At 47.0% G+C, this 16,997-nt stretch overlaps 1 protein-coding gene across 3 annotated transcripts in view; it reads right to left on the minus strand.

The window, feature by feature from the left end:
* Window positions 1–268: 268 nt before the first annotated feature.
* nolc1 (nucleolar and coiled-body phosphoprotein 1) overlaps window positions 269–16,997 on the minus strand; it is a 32,367-nt gene continuing 15,638 nt past the window's right edge. For 2 of the 3 annotated variants that reach the window (XM_085970574.1, XM_085970573.1), the window contains exons 10-14: window positions 15,769–16,623; window positions 12,742–12,878; window positions 11,897–11,932; window positions 9,082–9,171; window positions 269–5,975 (exon numbers count right to left, since the gene is read on the minus strand). In XM_085970574.1, the coding sequence (XP_085826700.1) occupies window positions 5,817–5,975; window positions 9,082–9,171; window positions 11,897–11,932; window positions 12,742–12,878; window positions 15,769–16,623 (1,277 nt within the window). In that variant the 3' untranslated portion in view covers window positions 269–5,816. The remainder of the gene's footprint in view (window positions 5,976–9,081; window positions 9,172–11,896; window positions 11,933–12,741; window positions 12,879–15,768; window positions 16,624–16,997) is intronic. The other variant, XM_085970575.1, reaches the window with a different exon arrangement.

A 16,997-nucleotide genomic window follows, 5' to 3' on the forward strand; every position in this document is an offset into this window, starting at 1 on the left:
AGTGGTTAGGATTTGGAATGCTCTACCTGATAGGGTGGTGGATACAGAGTCAATGATAGCCTTCAAAAGGGAATTGGATAAATATTTGAAGGAGAAAAATTTGCAGGGATATGGGGAAAGAGCGAGGGGAGTGGGACTGACTGGATTGCTCTTCGAAAGAGCCGGCGCAGACTCGATGGGCCGAATGGCCTCCTTCTGTGCTGGACTATTCTATGATATTGTAGGAATTGACGAATTCTTAACTAAGAACTGAGGTCGACTCAGGCGATCAAACAAACAGGCTTTTAATGTAAAACTAAACGAGTTTAAACAGTTTGTTAAGATCGATACAGGAGAACCACGAAAACAGGTCTGTACAAGATGGAGCTTCCACGACGACTGCCTGGGCAGTCAAATGGTTTGCTACATGACGTCATCGCGTTTACCCGCGCTCTTAAAGGGGCCACGCCCCGTGCATACAAACACTATATACAAAACGAAGTAATGTCTAACACAATGGTACAGGCTTAGGCTGGTGTTAGAACATCGTTAAAGGGAATTATGTACAGTTGCCCAGAGTCACTCAGTGGCTCCGCCACAATATCACAAAAGGACTTGGATCTAGCACTGCACACTTCAGAGCATCCCATCTGTCTGGCAATGTATTGCTGACTGGCTGAAATCAGAACTGAGCTCTGAAAGCACCACATATCCGATTGACTAAATATGAACAAAATCAAAAGCAGTTTGACTCAGTTGGTAAGTGCCAATGAGGAACAATATCAGAAGCCAACTAATAAAATTACTGAAATAAATTTGTGAGCTTGAACCATTTTTATTTCGCAGCTAGCCTTTACCCTTGTAAATAACCCAAACTATAATGCTTGTTCTTAATCAGTAGCCTTCCAATGCTATAAAATCCGAGAGTGTTTCCCTCCAGAGGCCTACTTCTGTGTCAGGAGCCTGGGGCTAAATTTGTAATGCTTGGTTGGAGCTTCAACTGCTGAGTTGCCTTCTATTAGCCTTGGTTCTTCCTGATTGGCTCCAGCCCACGTCAATCACAGTAAGCTTCTTAAATCTTGATCGAGTGCAGTTTCAGACTCCCCTGTGAGTTTAACAAATACTGCCACACGTTGGAGCTGGGAACCAGGAGCAGGTAACAACCGAGGGTTTTCTGTACAATTGACAAAAAGACCGACTAATTCACAGGGCATGGCAGGTATGTATCTAAGCCCTCTTCATCTCTGTCCAGGGATGGAAAATTACTGATGGCTCAAAGCCAGGAAGTCATTACAACATCAACTTGCATTTTTATAGCACCTCTAATGCAGTAAAACCGTCCCAAGCAACGTTCCCTCTAAGCTGTGCTGCTCTCTGATGGTCCCGCACAGCCCAGGACCAGCTTTTCCAATGTAAAATTTGAAAGTGCAAATGGGCCGTGCAGCCCCTTGAAGATGCCTCACACCCAAAAAAAATTAGAAACATAGAAAAAATAGGAGTAGGCCATTCGGCCCTTCGAGCCTGCTCCGCCATTCAATATGATCATGGCTGATCCTCTTATCTCAATACCATATTCCTGCTCTCTTCCCATACCCCTTGACGCCTTTTACACCTAGAAATTTATCTATCTCCTTCTTAAATATATTCAGTGACTTGGCCTCCACAGCCTTCTGTGGTAGAGAATTCCACAGGTTCACCACCCTCTGAGTGAAGAAATTTCTCTTCATCTCAGTCCTAAATGTCCTACCCCGTATCCTGAGACTGTGACCCCTCGTTCTAGACCCCCCAGCCAGGGGAAACATCCTCCCTGCATCCAGTCTGTCTAACCCTGTCAGAATTTTATATGTTTCAATGAGATCCCCTCTCATTCTTCTAAACTCTAGTGAATACAGGCCTAGTCGACCCAATCTCTCCTCAATCCCTCCTGAATCGAAGCTTGGATTGTTCTCCTTGGAACAGAGAAGGTTAAGGAGAGATTTAATGGAGGTGTTGAAAATTATGAGTTTTGATAAGAGAAATGAGATGATTTTTTTCCCACCGACAGGTGGGTCAGTAACCAGAGGACACAATTTAAGATAATTGGCAAAAGAACCAGAGAGATGATGAGAATGTTTTTTACGCAGCAAGTTGTGATGATCTGGAATGCACTGCCTGAAAAGGTGGTGGTGGTAGTAACTTTGGATTTGGATAAATACTTGAAAAGGAAAATTCAGTGCTATGAGGAAAGACCGCGACTGATTGGAGAGCTCTTTCAAAGAGCCGGCAGAGGCACGATGGGCCAAATGGCCATCTTTTGTGCTGTTAAGATTCTACGATACCCAGAATGTAAGTGTTGTCTCAAGGCTGCTGTAAAACAAACTCCTCAGACAGCTGCAGGCGTTGCCCTTTGCCAACTGCTAGGGTGATGGAAATGTTTGATTACTAGGCTGTTGAATAGGAGTTTAGATTTTCTTCAGACATATGCCTATTGTGACGAGTCTGGTTTTGTTTTTAAGGCACCACAAGCAAACTGGACCGGGTACATTAACTGCAGCTTTTCACTGTTTCTGGTCCGCTCACTGAGATCCATGTCACTGTAGTTGAACCAAATTCCGTGCAGCTAAAGCACCTAGGTTACTTTATTTCAAATGGTGTACAGGACGCTTGAGAATTCAAACCGTGTCAGTTTGGCTTTGGTGACAATCTTAAGTTTGTGTGGTGTTCTTCTGCTCATCAGAGATCGGGAGTATATGGTGTGCCTATTATCCTATGCCCAGTGGCATAAGGACAGCCTTAACTGAGCCACACTAATCCCAATTGTTTCAACCGGCAGCTGAAGGTGTAGTTGTTAGAAGACACGGACCTGCCTATGGAAGTGGCCTTTTAGGGTGAGCATCAATAAATTGTTGGGCGAGATGCCGAAATGACAACACCCTAGAACTGGGGTGGGGGGGCGGGCACAGTCTCAGGACAAGGGGTCGGCCATTTAAGACCGAGATGAGGAGGAATTTCTTCACTCAGAGGGTTGTGAATCTTTGGAATTCTCTACCCCAGAGGGCTGTGGATGCTGAATCGTTGAGTATATTCAAGGCTGAGATAGATTATTGGACTCTAGGGGAAATCAAAGGATTTGGGGATAGTGCAGGGAAGTGGAGTTGAGGCTGAAGATCAGCCATGATCTTATTGAATGGCAGAGCAGGCTTGAGGGGCTGGTGGCCGACTCCTGCTCCTAATTCTTATGTTATGCTCACCCTGCTGGACAAAACTATGCTGCTGCCTGGTCCCGCGTCACCTTTCTCCACCATGTTATCTGTAAAGATGAATTTATTTTTGTAACTGGTATGCGAGGAGAAAATGTAATATCTACCCCGCAGTAAGGAAAGCACTTTTCCAGGAACTAATAAAAAAACAAGTTACTTCACTAAAACATGTATCCAAATGCTTTCAACCAAGGTATGCAACCCTCCCCTACCTTGCAACACCAGAAGACCCGACTCACCGTAAGCCAACCTGCAGAGCGGCTAGTTCATTTTTGAAATAATACATCTCAAATACATTTTTCGAAAACCTATTTAGAAGTTAAATAAAAATCCGCGGAAATTTTTTCCAATAGACACCATTAAGTCACCCGAGTGGCAGAGGTGTGATGCTTCAGTGCTCGAGCTCAAAGCAATCCCTCACCCCATAACTCTACAAAAAGCTACTTGCCTGTTGAAGAGCAGCTACCACATGCCCAAAAGTGAAAATCTAGGCAGTAATAACCTAGCAGGCAAAGTCCACTTCTACACGTATTGGGGAAAACAAAATGACTTCAAGGTTGCGGAACACGCCAAGTGTCTGCTCCAGTCTGCAACTACAGGAAATTCTCGTTTAAACGGCACCTAAATAGCCGGAATTCTCTATTAACCAGCAAAATTCATATTCTGAAAATACCTCAATAACCGGAAATGTTGCCAAGTCCGAGTCTCCCGCGGTGGCCGAGTTAGTCAGTGGGGGTAGTTCTCCAAACTGCCACTACTCGGCTTCTTGACGCTGTCGGAAGTCGGAACACCTCAATAACAGGAGCCTGACTCTCCCACGCTGCCAGGAGTCGGAACACCTCAGCAACAGGAGCCTGACTCTCCCACGCTGCCAGGAGTCGGAACACCTCAATAACAGGAGCCTGACTCTCCCACGCTGCCGGGAGTCAGAACACCTCAGTAACAGGAGCCTGACTCTCCCGCGCTGCCAGGAGTCGGAACACCTCAATAACAGGAGCCTGACTCTCCCACGCTGCCAGGAGTCGGAACACCTCAGTAACAGGAGCCTGACTCTCCCGCGCTGCCAGGAGTCGGAACACCTCAGTAACAGGAGCCTGACTCTCCCGCGCTGCCGGGAGTCGGAACACCTCAGTAACAGGAGCCTGACTCTCCCGCGCTGCCAGGAGTCGGAACACCTCAGTAACAGGAGCCTGACTCTCCCGCGCTACCGGGAGTCGGAACACCTCAGTAACAGGAGCCTGACTCTCCCGCGCTGCCGGGAGTCGGAACACCTCAGTAACAGGAGCCTGACTCTCCCGCGCTGCCGGGAGTCGGAACACCTCAGTAACAGGAGCCTGACTCTCCCGCGCTGCCGGGAGTCGGAACACCTCAGTAACAGGAGCCTGACTCTCCCGCGCTGCCGGGAGTCGGAACACCTCAGTAACAGGAGCCTGACTCTCCCGCGCTGCCAGGAGTACCCAATTACTGGATACAGCACATTTCTTGATTTTCTCGTTTTTATTCGTTAAAAATAGCCTCTCCGGAATTTTTAATCAACCAGCACCATCCCGGTCTCGTCGGTGGCCGGATACCAGAGTTTCCTGTATCTCCAAAGGGCAAGTCCTGCGCTGGGTGCAGCTCAGCCTCCTCACATTAGACAATGAATCCTAGGAATGCTAATGGAATGAGCACCCTCTCAAATGCCTCCCATTGAGACTCTACTATTGGCACGCTGTCATTAACAATGTAGCAGACACAGACATCTCTCAGAGCCATTCGGTGGAAACACGGAGGGCAGTCGTCGGACTGAACTACAGAACTTTGTGCAGATTATTTTCTTCATTGATATTAGACATTTCTGCAGGTCCCGATAGGCAACGAATCTCCTTTCAGGCTAACCAGCTGCCACCACTTGGACGACGGGCAGAGTTTGGAAATCCTCCAGATTGAAGGCATTTTGCGCAGAGCTCTACAACGGACTAAATCTGCCCTGCGGCTTTGTGGACCTACAAAATGTAGTAAGGTCAGAAGTTATCCTTAACCCACTGAAACTTCAGGAACCACAGGAATCTGTTCTCTGTGCCTTGGCCAGCATTACAATTGTGCTTACTCGCTTTTTAAATACCGTCCCTGTAGTACCTACTTATTCCACAATCTGGCTGTACAACAATATACCAGTTATCAAATCAAAGAATGAATTGCAATGGTTGTTTTTTTAAAAACTAAGCTCAGACATGGTTTATTGAATGTGCCACCTGTCACTTCTGTATTTGAAGTTTCCATAATTTTTGTTCTATATAATCTAATAAAGAACAAACTACATTACAATGCTGACACTCAAATAGGATCATAATGCCATTTTCTTTTTAAAAAGCTACATTTCTGGCATTTATTTTGAAGTTTGCTGTTAGATCAAGTTAACATCTTACATAAAACAAACATTTCCATCAAAACTTCACTTTAAATACGAGCAATTTCCCCTGGAATGATCAGACTGCCAGAGGAATAACAAGTGATTTAAAAAAAAAAAAATACCGGAACTGGAAGCTCCAATCTTTAACCATTTATAAAGATTTAAATCCTATAATTTTACAATTAAGAGCATTACATAGCACATGCTCATTCGCTGTCGAATTTGACAGAGTTCACAGTCATGTCAATGGCCCCTCCCCGATAGTTCCCACGCTTTTTCTTTGTCTTTTCATGTCTGAAGGATTTTCCTTTTGTGAATATCAAGTCGTGATTGGCCTTTTCACCCCAGTCTCCTGATGCTCCTCTCTGAAACACAAATCAAACATTTTTAGGGTACAACACGGGGGGAGGGTGGGGGAAGGCCTAGTACCTGTGGCAAGGCTTCAAAAACTTCAAAATGGTCAATTTCAGAACAGCACCAAAATTATACTAAAGATCTGGGTGCAAGGCAGCAAATTAAACAGTACCTCAATTCACCAATATACCAGGATTCAGGCCTGCTTTTTGACTAATTTTTCCAAAACAAATTCAAAGTCCAGGCATGTCCATGCATTAAGAATTCAATAGAAACATTAGATAATAACTTGCACTACTGAGAGTTTGGCTACCACCAGTGCTCCCTGTCAGGGGCACGGCTACGCACTGCTCCAGGGAACCCGCACAGCCGGCATTTCACTAAAAACCGCGCATGCGCGGTATTATGAACGGCCCGCGCAGCCCCTTAAAGGGGCCGCACAGGGCCAAAATAAATTACAGGGAACATAGGCTACCACCCCAATGGTACAGGATGGACAGAATGGTAAGTCACCTTGCAATCCCTTGTGGCCCTTATTGAAACATATAAGATACTGAGGGGGCTCGACCAGGTAGATGCAGAGATGTTTCCCCTCATGGGGGAATCTAGAACTCGGGGGGGGGGGGGCATAGTTTTAGAATAAAGGGTCGCCCTTTTAAAACTGAGATAAGGAGGAATTTCTTCTCTCAGAGGGTTGTAAATCTGTGAAATTCTCTGCCTCAGAGAGCTGTGGAGGCTGGGTCATTGAATATATTTAAGGTGGAGATAGACAGATTTTTGAACAATAAGGGAGTGAAGGGTTACGGGGAGCGGGCAGGGAAGTGGAGCTGAGGCCAAGATCAGATCAGCCATGATGGCGGAGCAAGCTCCAGAGGCCAAATGGCCGACTCCTGCTCCTATTTCTCATGCTCTTCTCACATGTGCAGCCCCAGGGCTTTACTAACTCCCGAGCTGAGTGTCAACCCAACTGTGGGGAAGCCAAGCCTGATGCTACCCTCAGCCGACATTTGCACTTTCCAGCAGATATCGCTGGATAGTAGTCAGGAGCAGGAGTCCTGGATAATTTCCCCCTTCCCCAACAGATAGGTGCACTGCGCCAGCCCGAGTGAAATCAGCACAGATCACCGACAGAGCTGGGACTTTGTCATTGTTACTTTCACCAGCATCACTTCTTAAATATCGAACCTCAACAGAGTTAATTTCAGCCCATCTCAATCGGCACTCCGAGACCATTAATACGACACAAGGGTTCCTATTCTTACTGCCCGAGCCTGGTCACTTACCCCCGAGAATCCTCAATTGTAAAAAGGTACTCTCCAATAATAATAATAATCAACTTTATTGTCATTGTTAGTGCACAAGTGCAGTACAATGAAATGTAGGCTTGTGGCTCCCGAGAGTGTACATTTTGAATAAGACATTTAACATTCAACATTCATTTGGCTTGTAATACATAAACATAAACATAATAAAGTGCATTGGCAGATGTGCAGGCTTTAGAGTTTATTTGTAGAGTTCAGTAGGATGACAGCCCTGGGAAAGAAGCTGTTCCTAAATCTGGTCGTTCGGGTGCGAATGCATCTGTAGCATCTCCCAGATGGCAGGGGGGCGAACAAACTGTGGCTGGGGTGGGTAGGGTCTTTGATAATGGTCAGTGACCTCCGTAAACAGCGTTTCTGGTAGATGTTCTCTATGGTCGGTAGCCAGGTGCCGGTAATGCGTTGGGCAGTTTTGACTACCCGCTGCAGGGCTTTCCGGTCATAGGAGCTACAGCTGCCATACCACACTGTGATACAGTTCGTCAGGATGCTCTCTATTGTGCAGCGGTAAAAGTTAGAGAGGATCAGGGGTGACAGGTTACATCCCTTCAGCCTCCTTAGGAAATATAGGCGCTGCTGGGCCTTCTTCACCAAAGAGGAGGTATTGAGGGACCAGGAGGTGTCTTCCGTGATGTGGACTCCGAGGAACTTAAAGCTGTCCACCCTTTCCACCACAGCCCCATGGATGTGGATGGGGGTGTGACTTCCGCCTTTAGACTTACTGAAGTCCACAATGATTTCCTTGGTTTTCTTGATGTTAAGGGCCACCTCACTAAACCGATTTTACAGGGCTCTCCATTTCAGGAGGTAATGCAATTGAATACCACAAGGCTTACCAAAAGGTGGCAAATAGCAGTGGTGAAAGCAGTCACTATTTTCTACTAATAGTATCATCTACTGAAGAACGATGCTGTCCTTTTGTATAACTATTGGAACTTGTATATTTTGGATTCTGATGCAGAAAAATATAGAAGTTTCAATTAGTTTACTGTTTATTACAAGCTGAAAATTGCTTCATGGTTCAATGCATTTTTGTAATTACATTTTATGATCTGCATTAGAAAAATCAGTAAGTAATTTGTGCAGATGGTTTCTAACAGGAGAGAGATGTGTGTGTTTTGAAAGCTGGAGTGGTCTTTCAGAATTTGATTAAATAGTGCACCAACATCAACGTGCGCAAGGAATCCACACAAGACCAGGAAGGTCCAGGTTCGATTGCTGGTCTGTACTGGGGTATCCAGTATGTTCTGGCAGTGATACAGTAGTCCTAGCCCAGGAAAGAAAGGGAATTGAAAAAGGGGCTCCCATTCCTGCTTGTACCGAAGTGCCCCTGCATTGCCTTCAGGGCAGGCGCACCTGCATTGTAAACGCATTGAATAACCCTGAACTAAAAATATGGCAAAAAAGGCTCGACAAATCCACCAGTTGGAATAAATTGATAGTGTACATATTCTCCTCTCGTACCTCATGTAACTAAGGGCCAATATATAATATTCTCACTTACAGTCAGTAATTACCAGACAGAATATGTACTCCTCTCTCATATTGCAGTGTAGGTAATTGTCAGCCTATATACCACCTCATGTACCAGAGGCAACGCACTCTTGTCACGTATTACCAGTAATGTGTAGATGATATATGTAGTCCTCTAAAAAGGTACCATTAATTACTTCTGCACTGTTTCAGTAAATGCGTTAGTTTTAAACTATACAAGGTATTTTACTGGGCCGCTCACAATGCTGCTCATTCAGAACACGAAACGCGGAGCTTTGAAAGAACACCCCGAATCCAACCTTACCTTTGCGGCAAACGAATTATTTGTAAAACGCGGATCAATTTCAATTTCATCTTCTCTTACTCTACGGAAAGGAGTATTAGGTTGAGGGTTCTTTACACAGAAGAAAGAAAAACAGGGAAACAACGCACATTAACACACGCTACACATTATACACTGAAGGGCGACGACAAAAAATATCCCGATTCTACCCGTCACCATTTAAATTTTACAACAAGATTTAGTTGGACGAGAACAGCAGCGTTAAACGGAGCTGCAGTGGCAAAGGTGCCCGATACCAATGCTCACCAGCCTCGCTGCAATGAATGTTTGCAGTTGCCCCTCTAATGACATTTCGACTACCATCAGCACCTTACTGGGAAGCCCAAGCTAAGTTTAAAGGGGGCAAGGTGGAGGAAAAGGTAGCAGTGTGCCGGTTTCCTCTCATCCAATATGCCCGTGTGTCCTTTGCAGATGCATCAAAGTACACCGGTGACAATGAGAATACCACCAATGCAGTTGGCTTTGCTTCACACTAACCAGACCAAGTACTGTAGAAAGGTCAAATATTCCAAAAACAAATCTTGCTGGCAGTGCGCCAACAGCCTATATTATGATTGCGAATGTACTTGTTCAATTGAACAAACAAAAAAAAAATTAAAACATTGTGGCCTGGAGGTTCTGCTAGGGGCGCAATTGGCAGATGGCACCCGACACGGAGCTCGCTTTGCCGGGGCGAAGTTACGCCCAAGTTTCCACGCAAACCCATTAGCAAAAGCCCAAACGTAAAATCTCTCAGAATCAGCGTAATCAAACGCACTCTGTCCGTGACTGGAACAGGGCCAACGGGGCCTCAAGGTGCTAGAGTGGGGTAGTATAAAGGTAAGGGGGGGGAAATTCCCATCATAGTGATACTGGAAACAACAAGGTAAGCAGCACTTGCCTCTGTTTAAAGTAATTGATCATTCCTGCAGGCCTGTGGCTTCAGGTGATTGACTCTGGATTGTTACCACAGGTGCCTGAGAATCTGGGTGCAATGTGATGATATTCCGCCCCCCCCACCCCCACGGAGTGCGTGCAATCGCCGGAAACTCGCCTTTCAGACCTGGGGGCATGGCCAGGGACCAGTGCAGGCGAAGGGACCGTTGGAACTAGCCCAAAAGACAGAAGTAGATACTTGGACGCAACTCACTCAACGCCTTAAATCCTGCGCTTTGATTCTGCCCAGGTGAAACCGTTATCTGGACTGAAATGACGGGGAAACTCCAGGCCTGTGAATCTCGCAGTGGGACGCAGGTTGGCGCAGTCCGTGTGTGTGATCTGGAGCAAGCTGTCGCGGGAACCTCCATGCAACAGGCATTTTGACAAAAAAAAACACCAGTCTTTGTGTCTTAAGTGCCAGGGAAGCTTAGAGCAGATGGCCGTGTAGAATTTAAAAGTGCGAACGCAGCTGAGGAAGACAGACTCGGTCCCAGATTCCCCCTCCCCGAGCGTGAGAACATAACAGTAGCCAGGGTTCCCACTCCTGATCACAACCCAATGATCGCTGCTGGAAAGCGCACATGCATAGGTGGCAGGCATGGAGTCGGGCTCAACTGCGTTACTCTCCATGAAACATAGGAGCAGGAGTAGGCCATTCGGCCCCTCGAGCCTGCTCCGCCATTTAATGAGATCATGGCTGATCATCCAAATTCAGTACCCTGTCCCTGCCTTCTCTCCATATCCCTTGATCCCTTTAGCCTTAAGAAATATATCTAACTCCTTCTTGAATATATTTACAGGAAACTTTCTGGTATCTGGCACAGACGGGACCGACGTGGTGCCGGTTCATCAACAATTCCAGATAACCGAACGCTATAGTAAAAGATACGGAGCTCAGAGCTCCGTATAAAGCAACAAACCCTGTTCAACAGCTTCAAAACAATTGGCACAAGTTGCAAGCGTCTCTGTAGCTTAGCAACAGCTTCAGCTACACCCTTGCACAGCAACAAATGGAGTAAAAAAAGTAACTAAAAGTTAAAAAAAGTTACCTTAACCGACTCCTGAATTTTGCTGGTGGATAGAGCGTTCCGGTTATTTAGGGGCCGGTTAATTGAAAGTTTCCTGTAATGAATTGGCCTCAACAGCCTTCTGTGGTAGAGAATTCCACAGGTTCACCACTCTCTGGGTGAAGAAATTCCTCCTCATCTCTGTCCTAAATGGTTTACCCCTTATCCTTAGACTGTGACCCCTGGTTCTGGACTCCCCCGCCATCGGGAACATCCTTCCTGCATCTAGTCTTGTTAGAATTTTATAAGTTTCAATGAGATCCCCTTTCATTCTTCTAAACTCTAGCGAATATAAGCCCAATCAACTCAATCTCTCCTCATACGTCATTCCTGCCATCCCAGGTATCAGTCTGGTGAATCTTCGCTGCACTCCCGCCATGGCAAGAACATCCTTCCTCAGATAAGGTGACCAAAACAGCACACAATACTCAAGGTGTGGTCTAACCAAGGCCCTGTACAACTGCAGCAAGACATCCTTGTTCCTGTACTCGAATCCTCTCGCTACGAAGGCCAACATACCATTTGCCTTCTTAACCGCCTGCTGCACCTGCATACTTACCTTCAGCGACTGGTGCACAAGGGCACCCAGGTCTCGTTGCACTTCCCCTTTTCCCAATCTATTGCCGTTCAGGGATGGATAAGACTGAAGGGATAAGACTGGCACTGTCCAGGCTCACACAGGAAGACTGGCCACGCAGGCCGAGGCACCTGCCGTCCAGCGGGAGCAGAGGGTGGCAGCAGGCAGAAAATGAGCCAAATAAGCAAAAACATTATTTAAAAAAGAATTGTACCTTAGTTCCAGGTGTCAACGTGGATTGCAGGGTTTGCTGAAATAAAGAATAAATTAGTCACATCGTATCCTAAATTTCTGAAGAAATATGAGCCAAGGAACTCTTCACACAAACTCTTAGCTCCATGCAAAAATTTTAAACACATCTCAAGCTACAGGAAACTCTTTTTTTTATCCGGCACCGACGGGACCGGCGTGGTGCCGGTTGATCAAAAAGTCCAGATTACAGAGAGGTATACTTACCAAGGTACGAGAGCCCCGTACACGGCCACAGGTGCAGGAGTCCCAGTTACACGGCCACAGATCCAGGAGTCCCGGTTACACAGCCACAGGTGCAGGAACCCCGGTTACACGGCCACTAATATATAGTAAAACTTACCTGAACCTACTCCTAAATTTTGCCGGTTAAGAGAGATTTCCGGATATTTAGACGCCGGTAAAGAGAGTTTCCTGTATAATGAAACTACAGGAAACTTTCGTTTATCCGGAGGTTAACTGTCCGGAATGCTCGATCCACCGGCAAAAATCAGGAGCCGTTTCGTTAGGTTTTTTTTCTTTTCGTTGCTTTTTTTCACCAGTCAGGCTCTGCAAGGTCTCGCTGAAGCTGTTGCTAAGCTACAGAGACGCTTGCAAGGTACAGCCGACTGTTTAGAAGCTGTTGAGCAACAGAGTTTGTTGCCAGATACGGAGCTCAAAAGCTTCTGTATGTTTCAACATTAGCGCTGGTTTGTCCGGCAGTTTTGATGGGACGGCAACAGCTCGGTCCCGTCGGTGCCGGATAGCACAAAGTTTCCTGTAGAAGGATATGCAAGTATTCTTTATCAAATGTTTCCAACCTGGCCTCACCTTTTTAGTTTTTGGAAATGTGTTTGGAGTTTTCACTTGCAGTTTCTGGGTTACTGGAGTTGAATCAGCCTTTCCGCCCTCCGATTCCGATGAGGGCGAGGAGGAGCTTCCCCTTTTCCTCTTGGTGTTTGCTGTGCCTGAGTCAACAAACGTACGTCAGAGGGTTCGGCATGAAATCTGCACACAGCCGGCAGCGAGTTCCCAGGCTACAATTCACAACTGGCTCAGATGGCACTCACTCACCAGAGCGCATTATTGCTGCGCGAAGCTTATGTTGAAACAATCTGCCATTATGCAGTGAGCATAGTCATGGTATAGATGGGAACGCACCCAAACTATTGACTTATTGTGGCAGCACGCTAGAGAATATTAGCGGAACACAGGTATCAAATTAAAGTATTTAAATAATGAGCAGGATGCATGAGGACTGGGTGATGCTGTCCTTTCGTCTCTAGTGTTGGGTTTAAAATTGCCGGGACAATAATCTCCCGACACTCCTAAGGGTTCCCAAACGACACTCGTTCAAGCCGTCTTAAACTGTAAACTGGCTGGTGTGAGCAATGTACAAGTGCTCACACTGGTGGAGCAAGGGGAGCTCTTCAGAGGCAAGGGCTGAAACACGCTTGCAGGGTGGTGCCAGCCTGACATTTCCCTCCCTTAGGCCAAACCACCATTTCTGAGCAGTGCCAACAGCCAGCCGAACCATCAGACATGGTATTTTAAGGGGTATGGGGAGAAAGCAGGGACAGGGTACTAAATTTGGATGATCAGCCATGATCGTATTGAATGGCGGAGCAGGCTCGAGGGGCCGAATGGCCTACTCCTGCTCCTATCTTCTATGTTTGTACAACACCCAGCGGGAGCCGGTGGCTCCCGATCAGGAGCAGGAACTCCGGTTGATTTTTTTTTTTAACCCTTCCCTAGGCTGAAGCATTGAGGCCCAACTGGAGCATGCAAAATGCTACCCTGGTCGAGATCAGCGAACCCAGAGCACCGAACCCGCGAGCTTCCAGCTTGCAATGCTTCGTGCCACACCCCAGAAAGTGCAATTAATCCACCGGGGGAGCGAGCCCACCATCTCCAGCTGGAGCACCTGCGGATTAAATTTCCAAAGTGCCAAAGAGGTTCATCACTGCAGGAGGAAGACCTGAACACACAAATGGTAGTTGCTGGCCCGACTGAGCACACAATGGCTTTCTAGCTGGTGCAAGCTTTACTGCCAACACGAGTGGCCATTGCAAGACAGAACCGTGTGTGTACAACTTGTAAAAACACATCACCAGATGGGTCAAGGGTGCACGCGGGCGGCCGTTAGGCCCAGCGAAACCATCCAGCAATAATCCAAAAAGAGGTGCTTGTTGGGCCAAATGGACTTGGGGCCCCTCCTGTTCTTAAAATGGCATCTTTTCTAAAACCATCGCTGGTTTAATGGGCTCAGCCAGGGCAGGAGGAGGACTCCCAACACAGCTCCCAGGGATTCGTGCAGGGCCCTGCCATCAGCAGCACAACCAAAATCAACTTCAGAAACTGGCACTGGGTTTGTTCTGTGGTCCTAGAAGAGAAGCTCTTTGCGACTGAACCGATTCATCTATTTCAATCTGTCACCCTTAAATCTGCAAGAATGCCTGGATACCAGTCACGTCAACAGGGGTTCCTGGGATTGGGGGGGGATTGTCCTATGAGGAGAAATTGAGTAGACTAGGCCTATATTCTCGAGAGTTTAGAAGAATGAGAGGTGATCTCATTGAAACAAAATTCATACAGGACTTGACAGGGTCAATGCAGGGAGGATGTTTCCCCCTGGCTGGGGAGTCTAGAACCAGGGGACACCATCTCAGAATAAGGGGTCGGCCATTTAGGACTGAGATGAGGAGAAATTTCTTCACTCCGAGGGTGGTGAATCTTTGGAATTCTCTACCCCAGAGGGCTGTGGAGGCTCAGTCGTTGAGTATATTCAAGACAGAGGCCGAGAGATTTTTGAATATTAAGGGAATCAAGGGATAGTGCAGGAAAGTGGAGTTGAGGTAGAAGATCGGCCATGATCTTATTGAACGGCAGAGCAGGCTCGAGGGGCTGAATGGCCGACTCCAGCTCCTATTTCTTATGTTCATACATGCGAGCTTCAAATGTTGCTCGTTTGAAAAAGTCAACTGAATCAAAGTGGCTTATGGGGGGGCAGGGGAAACGGAGAGAAGAGCAGCAACTTTAGCTCCTGTATGCTACCCTGCGGGCAAGGAAGAGATGTACTGCCTACCACAGTCGAATATTCAGGTACTCGCTGTCCAAGCTCAGATATGAAGAATGGCTTTTGAATAAGGCCCGCGAAGGACTGCGAGCAACCACTGCACGAGCTGAGAAAACGAAAGTGGAGACTACCGAGAATAAAGAAACATGACATTTCCCAAAACAAGATAAACTAGCCCCCAGTTTACCCTAATACAAAAAGAAAATACTGCAGATGCTGGAAATCTGAAATAAAAACAGAAAATGCTGGAGATACTCAGCAGGTCAGGCAGTCTCTGTGAAGAGAGAAACAGAGTTAACGTGGCAGGTCGATGACCTTTCGTCATCGACCTGAAACGTTAACTCTGTTGCTCTCTTCACAGATGCTGCCTGACCTGCTGAGTACCTCCAGCATTTTCTGTTTTTACCCCAGTTTACCCCGTTGTCCTTTGTATCTTACATTCACAGCACTGGCCGCTGCTCATGTTCACTGGGTTTGGGCATCTTTCAGAAGCCGAGAAACACGCACTGAAGAGAAGATGGACAAATCAAGCAAGGCCTCTTAGATAACTGCTCAAAACCACCCCGGGCAAGTGTTTCACTTTTTAACTTGATGCTATCAATCAATAGTAAGAATTTACCAGGAGATGTGGAGGCCAAACAGACTTTTAAACCCTAACTTTGGCCTCTCCCAATCACCGCTTCTTGACCTATCTCATCTCTTTTCAAGCGTGGACCTTTCAAGTTCACCCAAGTTTCCCAATTAATTTTTATTTTTTATAAAGTGACTCATGTAAAACTCACCATTTACAGACTTGGTATTCTTTTTCTTATCCTCTTCAGAGGAGCTATCTTCAGAGCTGCTCTCTGCTGTCTTCTTGGCAGATACCAAGGTGGGCGTTCTCACATTATTGGGTGCAGCCAATTTTCCTTTTGCCTTCTCCTCTTCTGACTCTGAACTGTCCGAGCTGCTGCTGCTGCTTTTGGCTTTCTTGGCTGCGGGGTTCGCAGCCCGTGGAGGCGGAGCGGCCTTTGCCTTTTTCACTTGGGCAACTGGAGTTTTCAGTTTCGGCTCGTCGTCGCTTGAAGTTTCTTCAGAACTGCTGGTTTCAGTTTTTTTCGTCACCGCCGGCGCTTTTCCTTTTCCCGTCACCGCCGGGGATTTGGCTTTCGCAGTCACCGCCGGCGATTTCCCTTTCACCGGCACCGCCGGCGATTTGGCTTTCGCGGCCACGGCCGGGGATTTTCCTTTCGCAGGGGTCTGCGCCTTTGCTGCAGGTTTCGCTTCCTCCTCGCTGCTGGAGGAGTCATCGGAATCTGAACTGCTTTCTTCAGCAGCAGCAGCCTTGGCCGCTGGGGTACTTTGCTTCCCTGGTTTTACAGCTGCTTTGGCAGCTGGTTTTTTGGCCGGCACAGCCTTGCTCTCGTCATCAGAATCACTGGAGCTGTCCGATTCCGAGCTGCTCTCTGCTTTTTTTGCTTGGGCCGGAGGCTTTGCGGCTGGTTTCGGTGTGGACTTTGCGGTTGGTTTCGGTGTGGATTTTGCGGCTGGTTTCGGTGCGGACTTTGCGGCCGGTTTCGGTGCGGACTTCGCGGCCGGTTTTGACGCGGCTTTCGCCGTAACCTTTGCTTTGGGCTCGTCGTCAGAACTTTCAGAATCTGTGAATGTTACAGACATAATTATTAAGCCACCTTACTCTCGAAGCAACAAAGACTTGTATGTTGGCACACACCCACCATTTTGGCCACAGCAAAATCCCCATCACAGCAACGAGATGAGAAACAAGATCCCAATCCGAAAGACAGCACTGGAGTGTCAGCCCAAATTATATGCTCAGGACTCTCGGAGTAGAGCGTAAACCCACAACCTTCTGACTCAAGGACGAGAGTGTTACCACTGAGTCCAGTCTGACACCTACAAATGTTTCTTTAAAAATAAGAATTGCACGGCCCATGAAAGTGGACGGACGAAGGAATTACCACTTAAAAAGCCACAGCAGGTCTGAAATTATTTGTGTATTTATATTTGGGCG

This window comes from Somniosus microcephalus, chromosome 29 (assembly GCF_052327205.1).
Source record: "Somniosus microcephalus isolate GS21.2 chromosome 29, FLI_Smic_1.0, whole genome shotgun sequence".
NCBI lineage: Eukaryota > Metazoa > Chordata > Chondrichthyes > Squaliformes > Somniosidae > Somniosus > Somniosus microcephalus.